The following is a 25,077-nucleotide window of genomic DNA, read 5'->3' as shown; positions in this document are numbered from 1 at the left end:
TGAGAGAGGCTGAGGAAGTTATTGATTAGCCTTATTTTGATGTGAGAGGCTGAGGACGTTATTGATTAGCCTTATTTTGATGTGAGAGGCTGAGGACGTTATTGATTAGCCTTATTTTGATGTGAGAGGCTGAGGAAGTTATTGATTAGCCATATTTTGATGTGTGAGAGGCTGAGGAAGTTATTGATTAGCCTTATTTTGATGTGAGAGGCTGAGGAAGTTATTGCTGTAATGAATTATAGAAAATGAACTGTGAAGTATGAGTGACCCACTATAGCTTTAGTGGAGACTGATTTAGTGAACTTTTTAAGAGGGAATGATTTAAGGGATTTGAGAAAGGGGGGATTTAGGGAACTTTTGAGAGGGAGGGCTAACTTAAATGAACTTATAACAGGGTTTGAGTTCAAAGAACTTGTAAGAAAGGCCAATTTAAGGAACTCTTGACACAGGGTCCCTACATAGTCACCTCGGCTTGGTGCCTTCTTTTGATAACTACCGACATTCTTGATAGAGGGTGGTTTAAGGAACTTTTGAAGGGAGCTAATATCGTTACACCAATATCCATCACGTATCATACCAGCCAGTACTACTTAGCTCCTCCCTATACTCATGTCCCCCCACTCTGTATATTGACTAAACTACTCTATACGCATCGTGGCTGCATTTCTTGACCGCCGTCGTTTAAACCAACGACACCTAATTTCCTTGGGCCAGATTCACGAAACAGTTACACAAGCACCTACGAACCGGGGGCCAGGGCCAGATTCACGAAGCAGTTACGCAAGCACTTACGAACCTGGGGCCAGATTCACGAAGCAGTTATGCAAGCACTTACGAACCTTGGGCCAGATTCACGAAACAGTTACACAAGCACCTACGAACCCGGGGCCAGGGCCAGATTCACGAAGCAGTTATGCAAGTACTTACGAACCTGGGGCCAGATTCAAGAAGCAGTTACGCAAGTACTTACGAACGTGTACATCTTTCCTCAATCTCTGACGGCTTTGGTTACATTTATTAAACAGTTTACAAGCATGAAAACTTGCCAATCAACTGTTGTTATTGTTATAAACAGCCTCCTGGTGCTTCGGAGCTCATTAACTGTTTAATAATTGTAAACAAAGCCGCCAAAGATTGAGAAAGAGTTAAAGATTTGGCCCCAGGTTCGCAAGTGCTTGCGTAACTGCTTCGTGAATCTGGCCCCAGGTTCGTAAGTGCTTGCATAACTGCTTCGTGAATCTGGTCCCAGGTTCCTAAGTGCTTGCATAACTGCTTAGTGAATCTGGCCCCAGGTTCGTAAGTGCTTGCGTAACTGCTTCGTGAATCTGGCCCCAGGTTCGTAAGTGCTTGCGTAACTGCTTCGTGAATCTGGCACCAGGTTCGTAAGTGCTTGCATAATTGCTTCGTGAATCTGGCCCCAGGTTCGTAAGTGCTTGCATAACTGCTTCGTGAATCTGGTCCCAGGTTCCTAAGTGCTTGCATAACTGCTTAGTGAATCTGGCCCCAGGTTCGTAAGTGCTTGCGTAACTGCTTCGTGAATCTGGCCCCAGGTTCGTAAGTACTTGCATAACGGCTTCGTGAATCTGGCCCCAGGTTCCTAAGTGCTTGCATAACTGCTTCGTGAATCTGGCCCCAGGTTCGTAAGTGCTTGCGTAACTGCTTCATGAATCTGGCCCCAGGTTCGTAAGTAAATGCTTCGTGAATCTGGCCCCCAGCTGCCTGTTCAAGCAATAATCCCCCCATATAAATCCTATACTATCCAATCACCTTAACTGATCTCGTTTTGACACAAACCTCAACAAATCCCAAACCTTTTCACTTTCTCAACAGATCATCCACCGAGACATTAAGCCAGAAAACGTCTTAGTGAGCCGTCTTGGAGTCGTTAAACTGTGCGACTTCGGCTTCGCCAGGTTGCTGGCGGGTCCTGGAGAGTCTTGCACGGACTACGTGGCCACCAGGTGGTACCGGGCGCCGGAGCTCCTCGTGGGCGACACCAGATATGGCAGGTGAGATTGGTTGATTGATTAAGACACCCGAGAGGTGGCACGGGCATGAATAATCCCGTAATGGATGGTGAGGACTGATAGGGATATATATATATATATATATATATATATATATATATATATATATATATATATATATATATATATATATATATATATATATATATATATATATATATGTGTGTGTGTGTATGTGTGTGTATGTGTGTGTGTGTGTAGGTCACGAAAAATAAACACGTGATTAAAAATGTGACAGTGTCAGACCACGGAGGAAAATTGAAACAGGAATTTTCTTATGTACTTTCATATATTAATATCAATTCGCACTCCTTCTGAAGATGTATTAATATACGAAAGTACTTAAGGAAATTCCTGTTTCAATTTTCCTCCGTGGTCTGACACTGTCATTCTCCTGTTAAGACAGTACTTTTTTGTTACTATGTGCACCATAGTACAAATATTGACGTACTAAGCAATAAGATAGTAGAATTTGGTACTACTATAGAGCCCGAAATAGATAAAGGTAGAAAATAAACTTATATATTCCCAGGCCTAGTATAGCGCACATATGTACTATATTAGGCCTCAGATGGCGTGTAGTAGGCCTAGGAAGGTTAGGGAAGGTTAGGTTGTCTTTGCAACATAAATACAGAATCTTTTCCGGTTTGTCCAAATTCAGTAGCAATTCAGTCTGCTTTCTTAACTCTCCGTGGTGTAGTGGTAAGACACTCGCCTGGCGTTCCCCGAGCGCTATGTCATGGGTTCGTATCCTGGCCGGGGAGGATTTACTGGGCGCAATTCCTTAACTGTAGCCTCTGTTTAACGCAACAGTAAAATGTGTACTTGGATGAAAAAACGATTCTTCGCGGCAGGGGATCGTATTCCAGGGACCTGCCCGAAACGCTACGCGTACTAGTGGCTGTACAACAATGTAACAACTCTTGTATATATCTCAATATCTCTCATCTCTCTAATGGCCCATTACATCATATATGTACTATGGTCCTTATCGCTACTATAAGTACTAATGAAACAGGAGGATAGGCTGTATATACATATACACACACATAAGAGAATGGATATTTCATAAAGAAAAATGAATTTTGGAGAATTGATATTTCCATTACCACCGACAGTGAAGAAAAACATAAGAAATATTGAGAAAATTCGCGTTAGAATTATTAATCTTACCTTTTCGGTTATATTCAACAACACATAAAGAGGTATACGTAATCTTGAGGTTATCTTGAGATGATTTCGGGGCTTTAGTATCCCCGCGGCCCGGTCCTCGACCAGGCCTCCACCCCTAGGAAGCAGCCCTTGACAGCTGACTAACTCCCAGGTACCTATTTACTGCTAGGTAACAGGGGCATAGGGTGAAAGAAACTCTGCCCATTGTTTCTCGCCGGCGCCTAGGATCGATCCCGGGACCACAGGATCACAAGTCCAGTGTGCTGTCCGCTCGGCCGACCGGCTCCGTAAGCATCCACTAGGAAAATGAAACGAACATTCTGAACGTTTTTGTGTTTTTTCCACATTATCGAGGAAATATTTCGTTGATACTGTGTTTTTTTGTGAATTTTCTTGCAACAGAGAGGCATATATTCCCCGGTTTTCAGTGTATATGTTCAGAGCGGTTTCTTTTGTTCAGGACTATGGTATACTTGCTGGTTGGTCAGTAAGGTGTTGTGGTGGTCTTAATAACCCTCCAGAGGTTGATAGGTCTTAAGTCCAACACCAAACTTGCTGGTTGGTCAGTAAGGTGTTGTGGTGGTCTTAATAACCCTCCAGAGGTTGATAGGTCTTAAGTCCAACACCAAACTTGCTGGTTGGTCAGTAAGGTGTTGTGGTGGTCTTAATAACCCTCCAGAGGTTGATAGGTCTTAAGTCCAACACCAAACTTGCTGGTTGGTCAGTAAGGTGTTGTGGTGGTCTTAATAACCCTCCAGAGGTTGATAGGTCTTAAGTCCAACACCAAACTTGCTGGTTGGTCAGTAAGGTGTTGTGGTGGTCTTAATAACCCTCCAGAGGTTGATAGGTCTTAAGTCCAACACCAAACTTGCTGGTTGGTCAGTAAGGTGTTGTGGTGGTCTTAATAACCCTCCAGAGGTTGATAGGTCTTAAGTCCAACACCAAACTTGCTGGTTGGTCAGTAAGGTGTTGTGGTGGTCTTAATAACCCTCCAGAGGTTGATAGGTCTTAAGTCCAACACCAAACTTGCTGGTTGGTCAGTAAGGTGTTGTGGTGGTCTTAATAACCCTCCAGAGGTTGATAGGTCTTAAGTCCAACACCAAACTTGCTGGTTGGTCAGTAAGGTGTTGTGGTGGTCTTAATAACCCTCCAGAGGTTGATAGGTCTTAAGTCCAACACCAAACTTGCTGGTTGGTCAGTAAGGTGTTGTGGTGGTCTTAATAACCCTCCAGAGGTTGATAGGTCTTAAGTCCAACACCAAACTTGCTGGTTGGTCAGTAAGGTGTTGTGGTGGTCTTAATAACCCTCCAGAGGTTGATAGGTCTTAAGTCCAACACCAAACTTGCTGGTTGGTCAGTAAGGTGTTGTGGTGGTCTTAATAACCCTCCAGAGGTTGATAGGTCTTAAGCCCAACACCAAAGAGGGTGAGGTATAACATCTTTTCATCAAGCGTAGAGGAACGTATGAAATGGAAATATTTCGATGGCTCGCAATCAGTTGGGCTCGACTGCTGTCGTCGGGCACTGGGTAAGGCGTTCAGGAACGTGTCATCACACCTGATGCCGCTGTTCACCTAGCAGTCAATAGGTACCCGGGAGTTAGATAAATGTTGAGGGGCTGCATCTTTCACATTTCTTGGCGCTGATTTCAGATTTCTTTTGAAGCTTAATTTCTTATCTATGACTTCCAAACCGTAGATTAAATTTGTGTTTTTTCCGATAAAAATTACTATCTTTTAGTGTTGCTAGTAATTTTTTTCTTTGGGGACAAGAAGCCTGCATATATGTATAATATATGCTTGTATTGAGGTCCCACCCAAGGTAGAACCGCTGACCTACCCCCAGGGTGCAACCCACAGCAGTTGACTAACTCCCGGGTACCTATTGACTGATGGGTGGACAGAGGCATTAGGTGAACAGAAACGTGCCCAACCATTTCCGCCACCCCCTCTGCGTATCAAACCCGGGATCCCCAATTGTGAGTCGAGAACGAAAACAAATATATCGTGAGAAAATCAGTAGGATCTATATGGAGGCTTCGTACACACACGTACACACACACACGTACACACACACACGTACACACACACACGTACGTACACACACACACACACACACACACACACACACACACACACACACACACACACACACACACACACACACACACACACACACACACACGCGCGCACACACATCGAACACTTTATGTAGGACATACGCAAATCTGTGTATCTATGTATTTACGAATGTAGGTTATCTTAGCATCTTATCATTTTAAAAGCACTACAATCACCTTCTGTGGTTGATTGTTCAATAAATCACTGAACTATATCTTTAACACATCTCTCACCCTGTCCATGGAAGACAGAAGAAAATGTATGTATGCTTGTTAGCATTGTTAATGTGTGGCCACGTCTGTGGTAGAAAAAAAACCACTCTCTACAGGGAGCTGGTGGCTGAGTGGACAGCGCTCTAGGCTCGTGGACCTAGGGGGTTCGATCCCCGCAGCCGGCGGAAACAGATGGGCAGAGTTTACTTCACCCTGATGCCCTTGTTACCTAGTAGTAAATAGGTACCTGGGAGTTAGAGAGCTGCTACGGGCTGCTTCCTGGGGATGTGTGTGTGGGTGAAAACAAAATTAGTTAATAGTTAGTAACAGTTGATTGCTTGACAGTTGAGAGGCGGGCCGAAAGAGCAGAGCTCAACCCCCGCAAGCATAACTAGGTGAATACAACTAGGTGAATACACTCGACATCCCCCAATGCTTGTGTTAAATGCTTGCTGCCTTATCACCATATTCAGAGGTTTCAGACCAAGCCTCTAGTGAAGGTTACGATCAACCAGGCTGTTGGACGTCGCCACATGCATCTTCAACGTCGAAATGACAAGTCTAATGGATTTGTTTACACCTGAAATTATTATTATTATTTTTTTTCCCCAGGGAGGTGGACGTGTGGGCATCAGGATGTTTACTTTCTGAGATGCTGACGGGAGAACCACTTTTCCCAGGAGAGTCAGACATAGATCAACTTTTCCACATTATCCAGACACTTGGTGAGTCATGATGAGTAGCGTGAGTCATGGAACACACTTGGAAGTGTGAGTACAGTGAGTCATTGTGTACACAAGGGCATGGGGTACAGTGAGTCATTGTGTACACAAGGGCATGGGTACAGTGAGTCATTGTGCACACAAGGGCATGTGTACAGTGAGTTATTGTATACACAAGGGCATGTGTACAGTGAGTTATTGTGTACACAAGGGCATGGGTACAGTGAGTCATTGTGTACACAAGGGCATGGGTACAGTGAGTTATTGTGTACACATGGGCATGAATATAGTGAGTCATTGTGTACACATAAGCATGAATACATTGAGTCATTGGGTTTACATAGGTATGAGTATAGAAATTCACCACTTGTTCATAGGTAAGACTCGTTAAAAAGTTTTAACTTAAAAATCGAAACAAGCTAATAATAATAATTATACAAATAATATATAATAATAATTAATAATAATAATAATAATAATAATAATAATAATAATAATAATAATAATTTATTCACAGTAAGGTATAATGTAATGAAGAGATTACATAAGATTGCTATTTTTACATTCTTGCAAAGCCACTGACACACATAGCGTTTCGGACAGGTCCTTAATCTAACATATCAGGTAAGATAAAATGGTACATAGCAACAAGGTTTTATATCAACAAATAACTACAATATAAGTTGACAGTGGTGATTACACTGATAAGGATACTGTATGTATCTTAAGTACTAATGTTGGGGAAGTGGGTAGTACAAGATACAGTGTGAGTTTGTAGCACTAAGTAGGAAACTCTGAGGATGAAATTAAGTACTTTTTTGTTTTACGGTTGAATAAGGCATAGGTTAAACAGTTTTTTAATTCATCAGGGACGGAGTTCCGTAGACTGGGCTCTTTTTATATTTGCATGGAGTGATTGCACATATTTAGCCTGACTCTGGGGATATCAAAGATATAGTTATTTCTAGCGTGGTGCTCATGGGTTCTATTACACCTATCAAGGAAAAGTTTCAGATCAAGGTTAGCATTTAAGAACAAGGTTTGGTACATGTAGATAGCACATGAGAATGTGTAGAGTGTATGTTTAGCATGTTAAGGGACTTAAGCAAAGGGGCTGTGTGTTGTCTGAAGACAGAGTTTGTCATAGTTCTGATAGCAGATTTTTGCAGAGTTATGATGAGCGTGAGGTAATCTGCAGTGGTTGAACCCCATGCACAGATACTGTATGTAAGATAGGGATAGATTAGCTTGTAGTATAATGAGAGGAGAGCAGAGTGGGGAACATAATACCTGATTTTAGAAAGTATTCTGACCGCTTTTGAGACTTTCTTTGGGTGTGTTGTATGTGGGTGCTGAAGTTGAGTCTCTTGTCTATGTATAGGCCAAGAAACTTCCCATCATTTTTATTGCTAATGTTAACATTGTCTATCTGAAATTGAATTTGATTTGATGATTTACAACCAAATAAAATGTAGTAGGTCTTTTCTATGTTTAGTCTAAGTTTGTTGGTTGACACCTATGAATGGACTTTTTTTTTAATTCAGTGTTGACAATATTATTTAGTATGTGGGGAGTTGAGGTTGGAATAGATGACAGTAGTATCATCAGCAAATAGTATAGGTTTAAGAATGTTAGAAACATTGGGCAAGTCATTAATGTATACTAGAAATAGGAAAGGTCCCAAGATGCTGCCCTGTGGCACCCCTACTGTCAGTGGTAGAGTAGGGCAGGTTATGTTATTGATGACTACATATTGGTGTCTGTCACTGAGAAAGGAACGAATATAGTTCAGAGCAAGGCTTCGGATACCATAGTGGTTAAGTTTAAGTAAGAAGTAGTTATGTTTTACAGTATCAAAGGCTTTTCTCAGGTCAATGGAGAGGTCAATTGGGAACTCATTTTTGTCAAGGGCTGAGGAGATTATATCAAGCAGACTAATAATGGCGTCATTGGTACTCTTTTTTTATAAACGGAAGCCAAACTGGCAGGGACTTAATATATTGAGTTTTACAGAGTAGGAATAGAGCTGTTTGTAAATAATCATTTCAAATATTTTTTAAAGTATAGGTAGATATGATATTAGTCTGTATTGTTTATGTCAGCTGTCTCGCCTCCTATAGATGGTTATTGAGGAGACTCGATAGGCCTGCCACTGGGCCTGACAAATGCCTGAATAAACCCAAATAGACAGTTAAGGGGAAATTTGACAAGCCGCCGGCTTCCTTTCCTCGTCGAGGCCACTAGAGATAGTGGCCCTCAGGTTAATTCAGGTAAATTCAGGTAAACAATCAATAGACAGCAAGGGGTCAAGATAATAGAAAACGTATACATTGGTCAAAGACAGAAAACGTTAATAGTTGGCAATAGTGGTAAACTAAATTAAATATTTTGTGTTCGAGTAGTGCGCTTAAGGGATTTTTAATCAGTAGGGTTAACAGGCTATTGTTATCCGCAGGGGAGCTGAGCTCGTCCCACCGTCAAATGGTTGAGAGGAACCCAATGCTGGCGGGCCTGCGACTTCCGGCAGCAGCATCCACACCTCTCATCTCCTCCTTCCCAACATGGTCGAGCCGCGTCCACTCCTTCATCGCTAAATGCCTCTGTCTGGAGCCCTCGGCACGCCCGTCGGCGCAGGAGCTCCTCAACCACGAATTCTTCACTCACGATGATTTCCCAGAGACATTCCTGCCGGTGCTCCGGCAGAAGGTACAGCAGGAGTTCAGCGGCAATACCCTCCTTGGCCTGAATGGGCGACGAGGCTCGAGCACAACGGACAGACGAGGACGGGGGAGTAAGGCTCCCGGAGGCACGAGCCCCGAGAGTGTGTACGGCACGGGCCTCACAAGGGCGCTACAGACTCACCCACCACCACCACCCACCACCACCAAGGCTGATAACCCGCCCCCGGTCAGGTCAGTCTCAGTGGCAGTGGTGGCACTAGTGTGGTAGCAGTAGCAACAGTATTTACCTAATAGTTACCTAGTTGTGCTTGCGGGGGTTGAGCTTTGGCTCTTTGGTCCCGCCTCTCAACCGTCAATCAACTAATGTACAGGTTCCTGAGCCTATTGGGCTCTATCATATCTACACTTGAAACTGTGTATGGAGTCAGCCTCCACCACATCACTTCCTAATGCATTCCATTTGTCAACCACTCTGACACTGAAAAAATTCTTTCAAACGTCCCTGTGGCTCATTGCCACATTGCACAGTGTGGCAGTAGTAGTGATAACCAACGTAACAGAGGTAAATATATATGTAAGATAACCTTAATATTTGCACCAGATAATGCCAAGTGAAGTATTCAATGCATTTTGCTACCTTTTAACCCCTATGCTGCGCCAACCACCATATGCAATTTTTCCCCATTTGATTTGTTGACAATTTTTTATAGTAATGTGTTCCTGGAGGTGGTATAATTAAATAGCTGCACAATTTAGGGGTTAAAGTGAGAGCAAAAGCTTTTTATATTTCCCTATGAGGGTAATATGAGAGTACTACAGTATATTGACTATAATGATTAGGGACCCAAGCTCAACACATTAGTAGGGATCACGATGGTAAAAGGGAAACCTAAAAAAAAGATAAACATTTTGTCATTAACAAAATACATTTGTTTTCTCTCATTCTCTTACGAGTTATTTAAAAAGGGATATTCGACAATCTCTTATATGTCTCGTTTAGCTTGTCAACTGTGTGTCGTCCCAGAACAAGTTACAGCCCCGCTCCTGGGCTAGTTAAGTCCACTACGGGGTCACCATAGCCCGTGCTACTTGCCCCGCTCCTGTGCCAGGTAAGTCCACTACGGGGTCACCATAGCCCGTGCTACTTGCCCCGCTCCTGTGCCAGGTAAGTCCACTACGGGCTCACCATAGCCCGTGCTACTTGCCCCGCTCCTGGGCCAGGTAAGTCCACTACGGGCTCACCATAGCCCGTGCTACTTGCCCCGCTCCTGTGCTAGTTAAGTCCACTACGGGCTCACCATAGCCCGTGCTACTTGCCCCACTCCTGTGCCAGGTAAGTCCACTACGGGGTCACCATAGCCCGTGCTACTTGCCCCGCTCCTGTGCCGGGTAAGTCCACTACGGGCTCACCATAGCCCGTGCTACTTGCCCCGCTCCTGTGCCAGGTAAGTCCACTACGGGCTCACCATAGCCCGTGCTACTTGCCCCGCTCCTGTGCCAGGTAAGTCCACTACGGGCTCACCATAGCCCGTGCTACTTGCCCCGCTTCTGGACCAGGTAAGTCCACTACGGGCTCACCATAGCCCGTGCTACTTGCCCCGCGCCTGTGCCAGGTAAGTCCACTACGGGCTCACCATAGCCCGTGCTACTTGCCCCGCTCCTGTGCCAGGTAAGTCCACTACGGGCTCACCATAGCCCGTGCTACTTGCCCCGCGCCTGTGCCAGGTAAGTCCACTACGGGCTCACCATAGCCCGTGCTACTTGCACCGCTCCTGTGCCAGGTAAGTCCACTACGGGCTCACCATAGCCCGTGCTACTTGCCCCGCTCCTCTGCCAGGTAAGTCCACTAAGGGCTCACCATAGCCCGTGCTACTTGCCCCGGTTCTGGACCAGGTAAGTCCACTACGGGCTCACCATAGCCCGTGCTACTTGCCCCGTTCCTGGGCCAGGTAAGTCCACTACGGGCTCACCATAGCCCGTGCTACATGCCCCGCTCCTGTGCCAGGTAAGTCCACTACGGGCTCACCATAGCCCGTGCTACTTGCACCGCTCCTGTGCCAGGTAAGTCCACTACGGGCTCACCATAGCCCGTGCTACTTGCCCCGCTCCTGTGCCAGGTAAGTCCACTACGGGCTCACCATAGCCCGTGCTACTTGCCCCGCTCCTGTGCCAGGTAAGTCCACTACGGGCTCACCATAGCCCGTGCTACTTGCACCGCTCCTGTGCCAGGTAAGTCCACTACGGGCTCACCATAGCCCGTGCTACTCGCAACTCTTTGTTCTCAGTAAATGAATCTAAAACTAACATTGTAAGCATTCAGTATCACTTGCTAAAAATGTATATACCTGGTTATCTTGAGGTTATCTTGAGATGATTTCGGGGCTTTTAGTGTCCCCGCGGCCCGGTCCTCGACTAGGCCTCCACCCCCCAGGTACCTATTTTACTGCTAGGTAACAGCAAAAGTGAAAGCAAAAGCTATTTATATTCCGCTATAAGGGTAATATGAGAGCACTACAGTATATTGACTATACTGAATAGGGACCAAAGCCAATAGGGTGAAAGAAACTCTGTCTGCCCATTATTTCTCGCCGGCGCTCGGGATCGATTCCAGGACCACAGGATCACAAGTCCAGCGTGCTGTCCGCTCGGCCGACTGGCTCCTCCCTCTATACAGAGGAAGTTTCGAACTATTCAGTGTATATAGGCCGTAATATAGAACCGTTAATATAGAACCGTGTATATAGGCCGTTCAGTGTATATAGAACGAACTCGACTGAGTTCGTTCACGACGCACAATCGTGAACCCCGGGCGGGACTTAAATGGTTGGGCACGTTTCCTTTCACCTAATGCACCTGTTCACCCAGCAGCAAGTAAGTACTCAGAAGTTAGTGAGCTCGTTGTGGGTTTGCATCCTGGGCGGGGTCAGTAATTCGACTTTTTTTTGGGGGGGGGGTTAAGGAAGGAAGAGAACTCTGAGGAGAAAGCGCCAAGCCACTACCACTATATAGCACTTGGAAGGGGTCAGGATAAGGACTTGGGATGGGACGGGGGGAAGGAATGGTGCCCAACCACTTGGACGGTCGGGGATTGAACGCCGACCTGCATGACGCGAGACTGTCGCTCTACCGTCCAGCTCAAGCGGTTGGGCAACCTTGCGAGGGACCTCAATATAAGCCTTATTATTATTAACATCATAATTGACAAAATTAATTACAAATTTGCCTAATCTGAGGATTTCAATTAAGCCTTATTAAAGTGAGGATAATACTGGTATTCACTGTCACGCAGGACAGAGGGTCATACACAAGACAATAAGTCTAAACTGTAGGCGGAAGCACACATATATCATGGTTACAAATATAAGCCTAAGGTCCATGAATACACTCTGGCTTCCTGTCCCCCCGACATAATGAATTATTATACATTGAAAGTTTACTTTAGTCCTCAGCTCTGTTCAGGATTAAAGTATACTTGGTGGTTAATCAGTCAGCTAATGTTAAGGTCTTAATGAAGACTCTACCACACACCACAAGATGAGGAGACGACGACGTTTCGGTCCGTCCTGGATCATTATCAAGTCACAATCGACTTAATAATTGTCCAAGATGGACCGAAATGTCGCCGTCTCATCATCTGGTGTGTAGTTTGGTCATCATATTTTCTTCTCACTCCCACTCCGTTCCCATCTTCACCGACGGGTCAAAGTCTGCTGACGGTGTGGGCTACTCCGTTGTTTTTCCTGACCACACTTATATGTGTCGCCTTCCTCCGGAGGCTAGCATCTTCACAGCAGAACTCTATGCTCTTCGTCTCCTGCTTTCCCGGGGGCAATCCTCCTTCGTGGTAGTAGTTGACTCTCGTAGTGCCCTCACGACTTTAGGGTCCTTTAATCCAGTCCACCTTGTGGTCATCGAGATTCAACATTGGCTGTTTCTTATCTCCAGCAAATTTAAGTCGGTTGCATTTTGCTGGGTTCCCAGCCATGTTGGTGTCTCTTTAAATGAGCGTGCGGATGCTGCCGCTAAGGACGCTATCCGCACTTGTCCCATCTCCCATGAAGGTGTTCCTTATTCCGACTTTTACCCAGTTATTCATGCCTCCATTCTTGCCCGATGGCAGAGTTGTTGGTCTTCTGTTATTGGTAACAAACTGCGTACTCTTAAGAGTCGTGTGTCCCAGTGGCCTTCCTCCTGTCACCGTAACCGGCGGTGGGAAACGGCTCTGGCTAGGTTACGTATTGGCCATACCCGTTTAACTCACGGTCACTTAATGGAGCGCCGCCCTGCTCCTTATTGTCCAAATTGCATTGTCCCTCTTATGGTCGTACATATCCTTGTTGAATGTCCTGACTTCCAGGACGAGCGTGTATCTTGTTTTCCGACCGTCCCCCGCGGTCGCTTGTCCCTCGATAGAATTCTTGGCAACTCGGATACTTTTGATATCGTTCGCCTTATGCGTTTTTGTTCTCGTATTGGCATCCTTGGTGATATTTAGCGCCCTCTGATTATCCCGTACATTTGATGGTGCTACATAACCTTCCCGGTTTGGTGCCTTCTATTGATAATTACTTACCTTGGTCATCATATATTCAGCCACGTTATTGTGACTCATCTTCTGCTTAGGGTCTTAATAATCTTCCAGAGATTAATGAGGAAATATTATAGCCACACAATGGGATCGAACTTTTGGCTCATAGTTACGTCTCGTTCTTGTGCTTCCATTCACATGACTTAAGTCCAACATTATACCTGTTTGTTTCCAGATGCTCACCTACGAAGCTCTCCCACATAAACCAGCCACAGGGACAACAGCAAATCCCCCTCACTCGTCCTACAGTATCCTTCGCCCCTCTAACGCCCTCCCACGTCAGGAGCGAACCTTCTGGACCCAGCACGGGAGGAGTCACCACCACCACTACCACCACCACCAGCAGCTCAGGCGTAGTATCCAATGAAGTGACATCCGTCAACCTGCACTCCATGCTCATCCCGCCCTTGCGAGACATGCACACAGGGGCTCCGTCATCCGGCACGCCCTCTACCAACGTTCCCACAACCACCATCAACAACAACACCATTGCTCTCACACTTCACATCGCTGCCACTGCTAATATTCCATCACCAGCACGCACTAGCAGGTAAGTCAGTTCAAAATACAATTTGTGACATTATGAGACACTATATCTCTATAAAATAGAATGTACGTCTGCCTATCTATCCGAGATTGGAAAACAGACGCTTCGGGCTAGCTTCATCGAACTATTCACTGTGATTGCTATCTGATAGGTGCCCAACATGGCTGGATCGGAAAATAATGGCATTTTTTTCTTCCCCATTGTCTGTAGAGGAAACGAAAAAGGCCGTAAGTCTCCAGTCAGCCTCTGGGGCACCAGCCTTAAAAGCCGAGGTCAGGGTCTCTGCATTCAGGGTCAAGGCCAGGCTCCAGGCCAAAGCCAGGGCCACTGGGATGAAGACGACCACTTTGGCTTCGGCTTGGCACTAGAGGGGCCCCCGTCCATCATCTCAGGCCTTCGCCATCATCCGAGTGATGCCGCACGCCCCTCCGACGCCTCCCGGACCAGCGAACTCACCCGCCACCCGTACACCATCAGCCTGGACCGGACCAAGGAGCTGGTGTCACGAGAGCCGAGGGAGAACGCGACCTATAGAGACAGTCACTTTAGGGAGTTCGCAAGGGACCCACTCAAGGAGATCAAAGATAACCCCAGGGATCCACTCGGGCACAGGGACTTGAGGGACTCTGTTCGTCGTCAGAAGTTCGAGGTTATGGGGTGGTCTAAGAGAGGGGCTCTCAACACCGACCTCTCTCTTCCCAACGTCCCTGGAGGTAAGTCTTACCTTTCTTATGACCCGCTAGCTTTTGTTTTTATGCAGAAGGAAGCTTTTATTGTCCCAAAGCCTTTTTTTATGCAGAAGGAAGCTTTTATTGTCCCAAAGCCTTTTTTTATGCAGAAGGAAGCTTTTATTGTCCCAAAGCCTTTTTTTATGCAGAAGGAAGCTTTTATTGTCTAGAAGCTTATTTTTTTTATCCAAAAGGAAGCTTTTGTGGTCCAGTAGCTTTTTTATTCAGAAACAAGTTTTTATATACTGGCTCTAAACCTCTGGTTTTCAGTCTTACAGCAACTAAATTACTCGATCGTAAGTCGAGGCAGAATCTTGCCCTCTGATCTTGCGTGACGCTTACGATGTCTGGAAGTTAAGATGAATATTATGTGCAAAAGCAGCAGTAGAATTAATGTAGATTAAACTGATGAAGAGGAAAAGTAAAATTATATGCAATACACTGAAAAATATGGTTATGGAGAACATAATATAAAATTCTCATTGGCATTGATTCATTCAGTTACACTGTAATACGAGTCCGGGGCCAGATTCACGAAGCAGTTACGCAAGTACTAACGAACGTGTACATCTTTCCTCAATCGTTGACGGCTTTGGTTACATTTATTAAACAGTTTACAAGCATGAAAACTTGCCAATCAACTGTTGTTATTGTTATAAACAGCCTCCTGGTGCTTCGGAGCTCATTAACTGTTTAATAATTGTAAACAAAGCCGCCAAAAATTGAGAAAAGATGTACAGGTCCGTAAGTGCTTGCGTAACTGCTTCGTGAATCTGGCCCCTGGTTCATTCTTAAGCATTGATATATCTTCAACAGCGTGGGTAAAGAGTCACTGATATCAGGTAAGATTCGCAGGCAATAACAATTGCCTGCTGTTATTATTTTGTGTTTTTGCTTACATAAGAGACATGTGCTAACAACTTACACGGATTGTTGCTATTTTGAGGCTGAACTGAACAGCTAGCGAGACTCGCTAAGCAAGTGTGTCTCACCCCCTTACATAAAAGCACCCTCATTCATACGGCTGGGATCATATATATATATATATATATATATATATATATATATATATATATATATATATATATATATATATATATATATATATATATATATATATATATGAGAGATGATCCCAGCCATGGGAGAGATGATATATATATATATATATATATATATATATATATATATATATATATATATATATATATATATATATATATATATATATATATATATATATATATCCCAGCACCTGGTCCTTATATTTCAGCTCTCTATCCCTCATACCCTGTCCAAGTGCATTATAGTCAGACAGGCTTAGCATCTTATCCTCATAATTGCCGTAATTACATGAGGACCTACTGAAGGAATGGTGCCCAACCCATTTAGACTATTGAGGATCGAACGCCAACCCTGTAGGAGGCGAGGCCGTTGTTGTACCGAACTATTAAGTCGATAGGTCATTCATATTCTAGAAAATACCTTAACATAATACAAATATTTATGACCTGTGTTATAAGAATATAAATCTCTACCCACTAAGAGGTCAATTAAAAAAACATTAAAAAAGCACTAATTCATTATTAAAATTGAAGTGTGTTTGTTTTAATCGCTTTATAACATCTATCTTAACATTTTGCTAGTTTTATCTTCCAAATATTTTATCATCCAAAAAAGCAAACATTATAGATCCTAATGTATAATGTATTTCAACACCAAAAAGTTTTATCTTCCAAATATTTTATCACCCAAAAAAGCAAACATCATAGATCCTAATGTATAATGTATTTCAACACCAAAAAGTTTTATCTTCCAAATATTTTATCACCCAAAAAAGCAAACATCATAGATCCTAATGTATAATGTATTTCAACACCAAAATACTTTTTGACAGTTTCATCGGCTGTGCCTACAGGAGTGAGCAGCCCTAAGAAGAGTGGCGGGGAGGGAGCAGGAGGCTTGGCCAGGACCCGCAGGAGCGGCGCAGGGGTCACAATGCCCTGTCTCGGTGCTCTGCAGAGGAACTCAGCCACCTCGGTGAGTCTTCGGCCCCGATGACGGTAAGGAAGTGGTGGTGACTGTAGCGGTGACTGTAGTGGTGACTGTAGCGGTACATGCACTATATAGGAGGGGGGGTAGTGTTGGTCTGACCACGGAGTTACAGTCCCACTCCTGTGCCAGGTAAGTCCACTATGGGCTCACCATAGCCCATGCTACTTGGAACTTTATGTTCCCAGTTGCTGAATCTAAAACAACAACAACAACAATGGTCTGACCAATATAAGTAACTGAGCTAGGTTGGGATAGGTTTGATTAGGTTAGGTTCGGTTGGTTTAGGTTAGGTTAGGTAATATGTTGGGGGTATCTCCTTCTCTATATTTTTCGCCCAGAGAGAATGTACACGCATATCTTTACACAGGAGCCACCTGTACATCCACAAAGCTTGGGGAGTGTGGACTCAGTGCATGAGAGTCATCGAGGAAGAGTGTGGGCGTTGTCAAGTGTGACACACTACACAAGGCTCACAACTCCCTTGTGTAGTTGTGAGCCAGAGTTCACCAGAACTTATTCACCAGAACTTATTCACCAGAACTTATTCTTGTTGTCCCGCCTCACTGATTTCAATATTTATTGGTGTCTCGTTATATATTTATATCCACAGACTACTAGTATGACGTTAGTCTCCAAGCTAATACCTTAATTAAATAAACAAGACAAGCACAGAGATGTATATCCACCACATAATATAGATTTACAATATAAATTTGTAAATATAAGTCATCACTGGCTCCGGTAAACTGATGTTTGTAATATTTACAATCTCTTTAACGTATATACCAACCATCGTTTGATCGTTGTTTTTCAACGTTTGTTAAACGGGTCAAACGCCTTTCACAGTCTTATCGAACACTGCAAGGGGTATATCAAGGCTTTCATCAATCCTCATAAGTAAGGCAGTACAGGAGTAGCTGAATGGATGCCAAGCTGAAGTCAGGCCTCATGTCTCCTCAGTGGATGGAGCCGGAATAGAGACCTTCTCTCTCTCTTTGTACTAGATGACCCTTCAGGCTGACCTCGCCCAAGTCACCTCCCAGGGTCAGCAGGGCCCATTGACTTACTTTCTTTCCTTTCCGTTTCCGTTTTACTTTCACCAGCAGTTTTACTTTCACTTTCGCTGCCATGTCTCTTGTCTCTTCTTAATTTCGAGTTCCGCTGTCGACTGCCACCAACGACTATCTATTAGTTTTACTTTCATCAGCATTAACTTTCAGAAAGGCATATATTGGGATAGGTGGTTTTGGAAATAACAGTCAATAAAGAGTAGTATTCGTGACTTAGGTTAGGTTAAAATAGGATATTAAAATATCCTTAGGTAAGGTATCCTCACCGTGGTTAGGTTAGGTAAGGTAAGGTTAGGTTAGATAAGGTTAGGTTAGCTAAGGTTAGGTTAGATTAGATTAGATAAGGTAAGGTTAGGTCAGGTCAGGTTAGGAATAGTGCATATACCTAACTAGTGGATACATATACATGCCATATAAATACCCTGCAAGTACTCGTGTCATCTTCCCTCCCTTGTTCAGTAATACAATTTCCAATTTACTTGAGTGCTAGCAAGATCTAGTTAAGATTACCGGTACATAGGAGGTCATGATTTTGTTCTACCATCCACTTAATATAGTACTTAAATGCATAACATCCTGTATTTCCCCCCCTCCCACCCCACCCCCCTGTCCAACCACGAAAATAATTGTGAAAATCATTTTTAATACGTGTTAAGTAAATTATTCTAAAAAAATACTTTTAAATTAGATGCGTTATTATACATCAGAAAAATACTGTAATTATTTGTTAATAAATAACTGCGAAAGTATTAGGAATTATGGACCGAATGGTCATCACATAAGGGTGTAAGAAAGGACTGAAAGGTCGTCTCATAATTTGTGGGTTACGTTAGTTATATGGATTTTTAAATAACACATATCACTATAATTTTTTTCAGTCTTATTTGCATTTGATTTACCTCCAGGTTGAGATCTAATCACCTAATTAAAGGGAAAAGAACATAATTGTTATATATGTATATGTATGAATGATTATAAATAACAGGTGTCCTATTTTGACATCTTAAGAGACGATATGTATGTGTTAACTTTAATGAATATCATTTGAAATCTTGTTAATCTTATTTTGTTTACAGATCGACTCGGCATCGCCATCCCCTCTAGCGAATCTGCCGTATGTCTGACAAAATAGACCTAAGCTTGTAAGGCCTCGCCTAGGCCCTCCAGGCTTTGATAAGCTCCCTCCGTGCGTAAATAAGTATGCCTCGTCCGTAGACAAGTACGTACCGGGTGTGGACAAGTACGTACCGTGTGTGGACAAGTACGTAATGGGCGTGGACAAGTATGTTCCAAGTTTGAGCAATGTTCGCCCCATATGCCGACAAGTTAGCCCTGCTCGTAGACAGAAACTCGCGCTTGGAAAAGTTCGGCCTCGCGAATGACTACAATTTTCATGATACAAGTCATGGGCTCATTCCAGGTGTGTACAAGCCCTCCCCAAGCTTGGGTGATCTTACGCAATGTGAATACAAGACGTCTCCAAGGTTGAAAGATCTCAAAACCACGTACACAAACAATCTCCGAGCTTAGAAAATCTCACTGAATGTGTGTTTACGCATACTCATCCAAAGCCTGGGAGATCTCACTCCCATACAAGCCTTCTTCAAGCTTGTAATGTTTTGCCTCATGTATAACAATGCTTTCCTAATTAAGTAAGATATATCCACTTGAACTTTTGCAACTATGCTAATGTGGGCGTCTTTTCGTTGATCTCATGTCAATGTCTGGAGTCTTGAAGTGTAAATTTTATCCTAGTTACGATATTAACGATTACCCTGGTTTTTGGGTGTCAAACTATTTTCTGTGGTTAAATGGAGCGCTGACTTTGGTCTCACATAAGTAGAAAATCATTTTCTGGTTTGTCCAAATTCAGTAGTAATGATTTGTACTTTCTAATTGTGTTGTACGTTTGTATATATATACTACGGTCCTCATCCTTCCTCTAAGTACAGTACTACCCAAGCTGGAGGATGGGCTGCACGAACCTTGAGTTTAAGAGCAAACCCAGCAAACACACTGTGCTGTAAAAATGTTTTGTTATGTCATAAAAACGTTTTGTTACATAAAAAAAACGTTTTATGTAAAAAAAGTTATGTTACAACATCAAAAAACGTTATGCTATGTCAACAAATGCTGTGGTTATGTTGTGGGTTGGGTTGGATGTGTGGGTTTGGACTCTCTGTGCCCACATGGTAAAAAAAAAATTACTGATCCAGTTCAGTGGGGAAATCCAGAGTTACAACTTCAGTGCTCAAATTACCTATATATTACTCTTATATTTGTAATCACTTAATAATATATATATTTATTTGGAACCGTAACAGGAGCTCAAAATTCTGTTTCTTTTTTGCTTTTTAATAGACGAAGACATTTAAGAAAAAAATAACATTGGATATTTATTAACTCCAGGAAAGATTAGGATCTAAGCAATCACGCCAAAAGCAAATTTTTCACGAGAATTTGAATAGGTCTATAGATATTAGCTTTATTTTCACGAGTCAAGGGTGCATAAGACTCTTAAGATCTCGGTTTAATTTTGATATAAATATTAATTCACTGACACATGTGAAAGGTATATATATATATATATATAACAGGAGTATTTGAGGTGTATAGATTGACATATCTTGAGAGTGTAGTCATATAAGGTTGCTGCTCAAGATGTTTTTTTAAGGTCTTAATGTCTGAAACAAGTGGAACTTTTGTAAAAGTCAAAAGTCGAGCCCAGAAAGAAAACGGTAATAGCCGGTGAACTTTACTCTCTCGAGAGAGAGAAGCTCAAAGAATATTTTGGACATCAAAGGAAATGATTTAGAGGAATACGTACAGTAATGTTTGGTGAGTAGGAATTTTTTAACATGGAATATGAATAGTTAATTATGAGCCTTAAGTGCCAAGCCACTACGACTACTTAGCCCATTGGATTGATGTGAGGAAAAGGAGCGTGGATAGGACAAGGAGCTGGGATATGAGGACAAGGAGCTGGGATATGAGGACAAGGAGCTGGGATATGAGGACAAGGAGCTGGGATATGAGGACAAGGAGCTGGGATATGAGGACAAGGAGCTGGGATATGAGGACAAGGAGCTGGGATATGAGGACAAGGAGCTGGGATATGAGGACAAGGAGCTGAGATATGAGGACAAGGAGCTGGGATATGAGGACAAGGAGCTGGGATATGAGGACAAGGAGCTGGGATAGGACAGAAGGAAGAAAGGAAACCTAACCACTTGAACCATAGGGGGATCGAACGCTAACCCAGCAAGAAGCGAACCCGCAGCTGTACCGACCTATCCAAGTGGTTGTCGGGTTTGAAAAATACTAATGTAGAAAAGCCCAACACCCACACACACACTCGAAAATGAAAATGCTGATGTTTCGGACCCTGAACAGACCGAGACATCTATACCCTCACGTATTTGGCTGTTTTCAACCACGTTCTTGTAAACATGTGGTTGCAAAAGTGAAACAAGAAAATATTATTAACAAACGTGGAATGGTGGTTGTGTGTGTGTGTGTATGGGATGTTTGAACAGCATTGCCTATGTGGATTTCGTGACAAATGTAACTACTTTGTATGTTGCTTGTGGGAGGGAAGATGGGGGTGGAGGGGGTGTCACACCACTTCCCCCACGACCAAAGTCTTAGCCAGTCGCCGGGAAGAAAAATAATAATAATAATTTGTTTAACAGAACTATTGTTACTGGCGAACTCAAAGGCTTGAGAGCAAGCCTGGCCTTTCTTAAGTTCTCAGACGAATGTGTTGGTTAGACGTTCTTGTGCTCAAAGGACCAATAGAAATATATATGACGTTGGTGCAGATTATTAATGTATTAATATGATTAATGATAAATATATTAATGATTATTAATCGTAAATGTGTTTGCGGCTTCTTTTGTGTGATCATACTGTGAATAACTCTCACTATCATACATCTGTTGTGGTTCATATATGTAGATATTTATATCTGTTTTGAAGTCATTATATATATTTCATTCACTTGTACCATCAGAGATTCGAATCCGGACCTGAAAAATATACGAGCCCCTTCACTCTACAAACCAGGCCAGGATAGCGTAAATGAAATGTTTACCGCTCACGATATTGTGGAATGTGTGTGATATGGATTAATAAGTGGATTGCTTCCAGATACCTTAGGAACGGTTTAAGCTCTCGGTTAAGTACCAGTTAGGTACTCCTGAGACCCTTCCTTATAATAATTATCCTGGCCTGGTTGCTAGAGTGACGGTCTCGGATATATTAATAAAAACTGCAGAAAAGTTTTAAAATCTGTAAATACTTTTGAAGCCCTCAAAAGTATTTGGTGATATTTATTCAACTTTTATCCTTCATTGTATGTAACTCTGTGACACATATCGGCTCACAAGTCAAGATCTCTCACTCTGGAAGATATTGAGGATATTCACTTAATTTTACCCTTAACCTTCAAGATAAAATAAGTTAATATCTTATCCAGCCAAACAATTTATTTTGAGAAATATATATATATATATATATATATATATATATATATATATATATATATATATATATATATATATATATATATATATATATATATATATATATATATATATATATATATATATATATATATATTTATTATTGTTGTTTAAAATGTGGCAAATTTGATATCGTTTGCTCACAAGTGAAGAGTTCCAAAATATAAGTCAAGTTACGATTCTTTTTACGATTCATTTCAATGGCCTTTCTTTGCCCACGTGGCAGGAAATACCCGGTGAAGGCACAGCACCAGCCTGTACACCCTTGGTGTTGGTGTGAGCCCCGGAGTGCTCTCTCTCCTTCCCACCAACAGGGTGGAGCTGCACTCTGAAAATGGCGGAAAATGACACTTTCACGGCCGATTTCTCAACTTTGTGTGTGTGTCTTGCCACTATTTATTTTGTATATTACCGTCAGTGTATGATCGAGAGTGTGACACCGTCTCGCACTTGCTGATGCCATGAAGTACAAAATTTGTAGATGTTTGTATCGGAAATGGTTCTGTGGATCTTGTACCCTGAGAGCAGGCACGCGCCTCTTTCTCTCCTGATGTCTTATTAGGTAGGATCCTTATATTTATTGTAAGTTACCGTGTATTGCGTTGTTACTTGTGTTTCTGTACCTCATAGGGGTTTGCTGCACCCTTACATGGGTTGCTGCAACATAGGTGGTTTGCTGCACCCCCTTACATGTCTCACAAGGAAGTACTGTGAGACAATCGACTTGAGAATGGTCCAGGACGGACCGAAACGTCGTCGTCCCTTCACCTTCTAGTGTGTGGTCTGGTCAACAAGGAAGTGCTGTTTTTTATAGTCACCAGAACAGTGTGAGTTTAGTGGGGATTTTTTTAATTATGTTACAGATATAGCCAGCTCCCTGGGGCATGTATACCCATTATATAGTCCCCTCAGGGGCATGTATATCCTAGTATATAGTCCCTGGGAGCATGTATACCTCGGTACTCATCCCACAGGGGCTTGGCCAGCTAATGTGCGGCATCTACACTGCGCAGTTCAAGGACTAACGGCCCCCCTCAGATTCTGCAGACCTTTGACGCAAGCAATGGTCCCTAGATAGTGCTTCTTCTGTATACCTTTAGCTTCATTTTCACAGTGTTTATGGGGAATTTTTTTTATTATTTTTACAATGCATGTGTGAAGAACTGCTTATAGTTTTTTATGATGATATGTTTGTCATGTGATAACGGTTAATAAAATAAGTTCATATGATAAGATGAAGTTTTCATCGATCCATTCCACTACTTTTAAAGTTCATCAGGTAAAATGAACTTTAAAAAGTTCTAAGCTGTGTAGTCATAATGGCTTAGTACTTTCTTTTGATAATTAGCTTTCGTGAAATAATAAAGCTACTTTTAAAGGATGACCTAATACATAAGCCTGTCCCAAAAGATTAATAAGGGATATTGGGAAAATATATCCTCTGGACTCGTGCCTTGCATGGTCGGGGTTCAATCCCCGATGTTACAAGGGGTTTAGCTTGCAAGTGTTATATAAATATACTGGTTTAGTATTATCTCCTTAACCTTAGCTAGCCAGAATTAATATTTTGCAATGAGGAAAAAACTTGAATAACATGAATAAATAAAAAAAAAGCAGACTTAAAATTGATCTCACTCTATACCTTTTCTATGAGCGAACTTTTTCAATATTTATTTTTGTTTCTAAATGGTTCATTGATTAATTAGGACTAATTTATTAACTTAATGACTGTATTACATGAACTAATAATTATTGCTTATATAGAAAACATGATTTACTGATTTAATTCACGGGTTTCTTTAGTATTATTGACATTATGATATACTAATATAAATTGTGTTATGAATAAAGTAGATCGAAAGGAACACGATAAATTTTGAACAAATTTACTAAGAATGTTGAGAAATTAAAAATAAAAAAGAACTTAAATAAGATAATCTCATTAAATTGGAAATAAAGAAATTAAAATTTCTATTACCCATTTTTTATTCAACTGTTTATAATTATTATTACATGTTTTTCAACTCATTTTCCTTAATAATTTGTTGAGAAAACACGATGATATATCTGATATTTGAGATGGCTGTATCTCTGTAAATATGGGTGTTTGGGCCTTGATATTGAAAATTAGCAAAGAAAGCCTTTACAGAAAGAAATGTAAATTGCTGTGGTAAACACAATGGTACCATTTTCAAAACGATTCTATGGCTGGTTTTGATTTTGAGTTTTGAGAAAAATGACGATTTCGCCCGGGCTGCGATTCTTTCCTGGCAAAGGGCTGTGTGGCAGAAAATGTAAGCTGCTCGCCAAAGTGACGTACTGTCCCGTTTTCTGAGTTTGGTCCTCTGGTAGGTTAGGATAGGACACTTACAATTTACCGTTTTCTTGACGTTGGGAAACATTAGGAGGACCATATAAGTACCATACGTATGCCCATAAGTAAGCCCATGCACACATGCCCATATAAGTACTATACTCATGACCATATAAGTACTATTAACATGCCCATATAAGTACTATACACATGCCTATATAAGTACCGTTTACATGCCCATATATGTACCATTCACATACAAAAATTTGTACCATACACATGCCCATATAAGTGGCATTCACATACCAATATATGTAA

The 25,077-nt window shown here is 42.3% G+C and overlaps 1 protein-coding gene across 6 annotated transcripts in view; it reads left to right on the top strand.

The window, feature by feature from the left end:
* Window positions 1-23,678, top strand: part of LOC123771942 (uncharacterized) — a 71,287-nt gene extending 47,609 nt beyond the window's left edge. For 3 of the 6 annotated variants that reach the window (XM_069337712.1, XM_069337715.1, XM_045764778.2), the window contains exons 4-10: window positions 1,831-2,009; window positions 6,144-6,256; window positions 8,709-9,165; window positions 13,698-14,072; window positions 14,280-14,782; window positions 16,695-16,837; window positions 18,999-23,678. In XM_069337712.1, coding sequence (XP_069193813.1) covers window positions 1,831-2,009; window positions 6,144-6,256; window positions 8,709-9,165; window positions 13,698-14,072; window positions 14,280-14,782; window positions 16,695-16,837; window positions 18,999-19,046 — 1,818 coding nt within the window. In that variant the 3' untranslated portion in view covers window positions 19,047-23,678. Of the gene's footprint in view, window positions 1-1,830; window positions 2,010-6,143; window positions 6,257-8,708; window positions 9,166-13,697; window positions 14,073-14,279; window positions 14,783-16,694; window positions 16,861-18,998 lie in introns of all 6 variants that reach the window. The other 3 variants (XM_069337713.1, XM_069337716.1, XM_069337714.1) reach the window with 3 other exon arrangements.
* Window positions 23,679-25,077: the final 1,399 nt, after the last annotated feature.

This window comes from Procambarus clarkii, chromosome 38 (assembly GCF_040958095.1).
Source record: "Procambarus clarkii isolate CNS0578487 chromosome 38, FALCON_Pclarkii_2.0, whole genome shotgun sequence".
Classification (NCBI taxonomy): Eukaryota; Metazoa; Arthropoda; class Malacostraca; order Decapoda; family Cambaridae; genus Procambarus; species Procambarus clarkii.
Note: the sequence above shows the minus strand (reverse complement) of the source record. Positions and strands in the feature narration are given on the sequence as shown.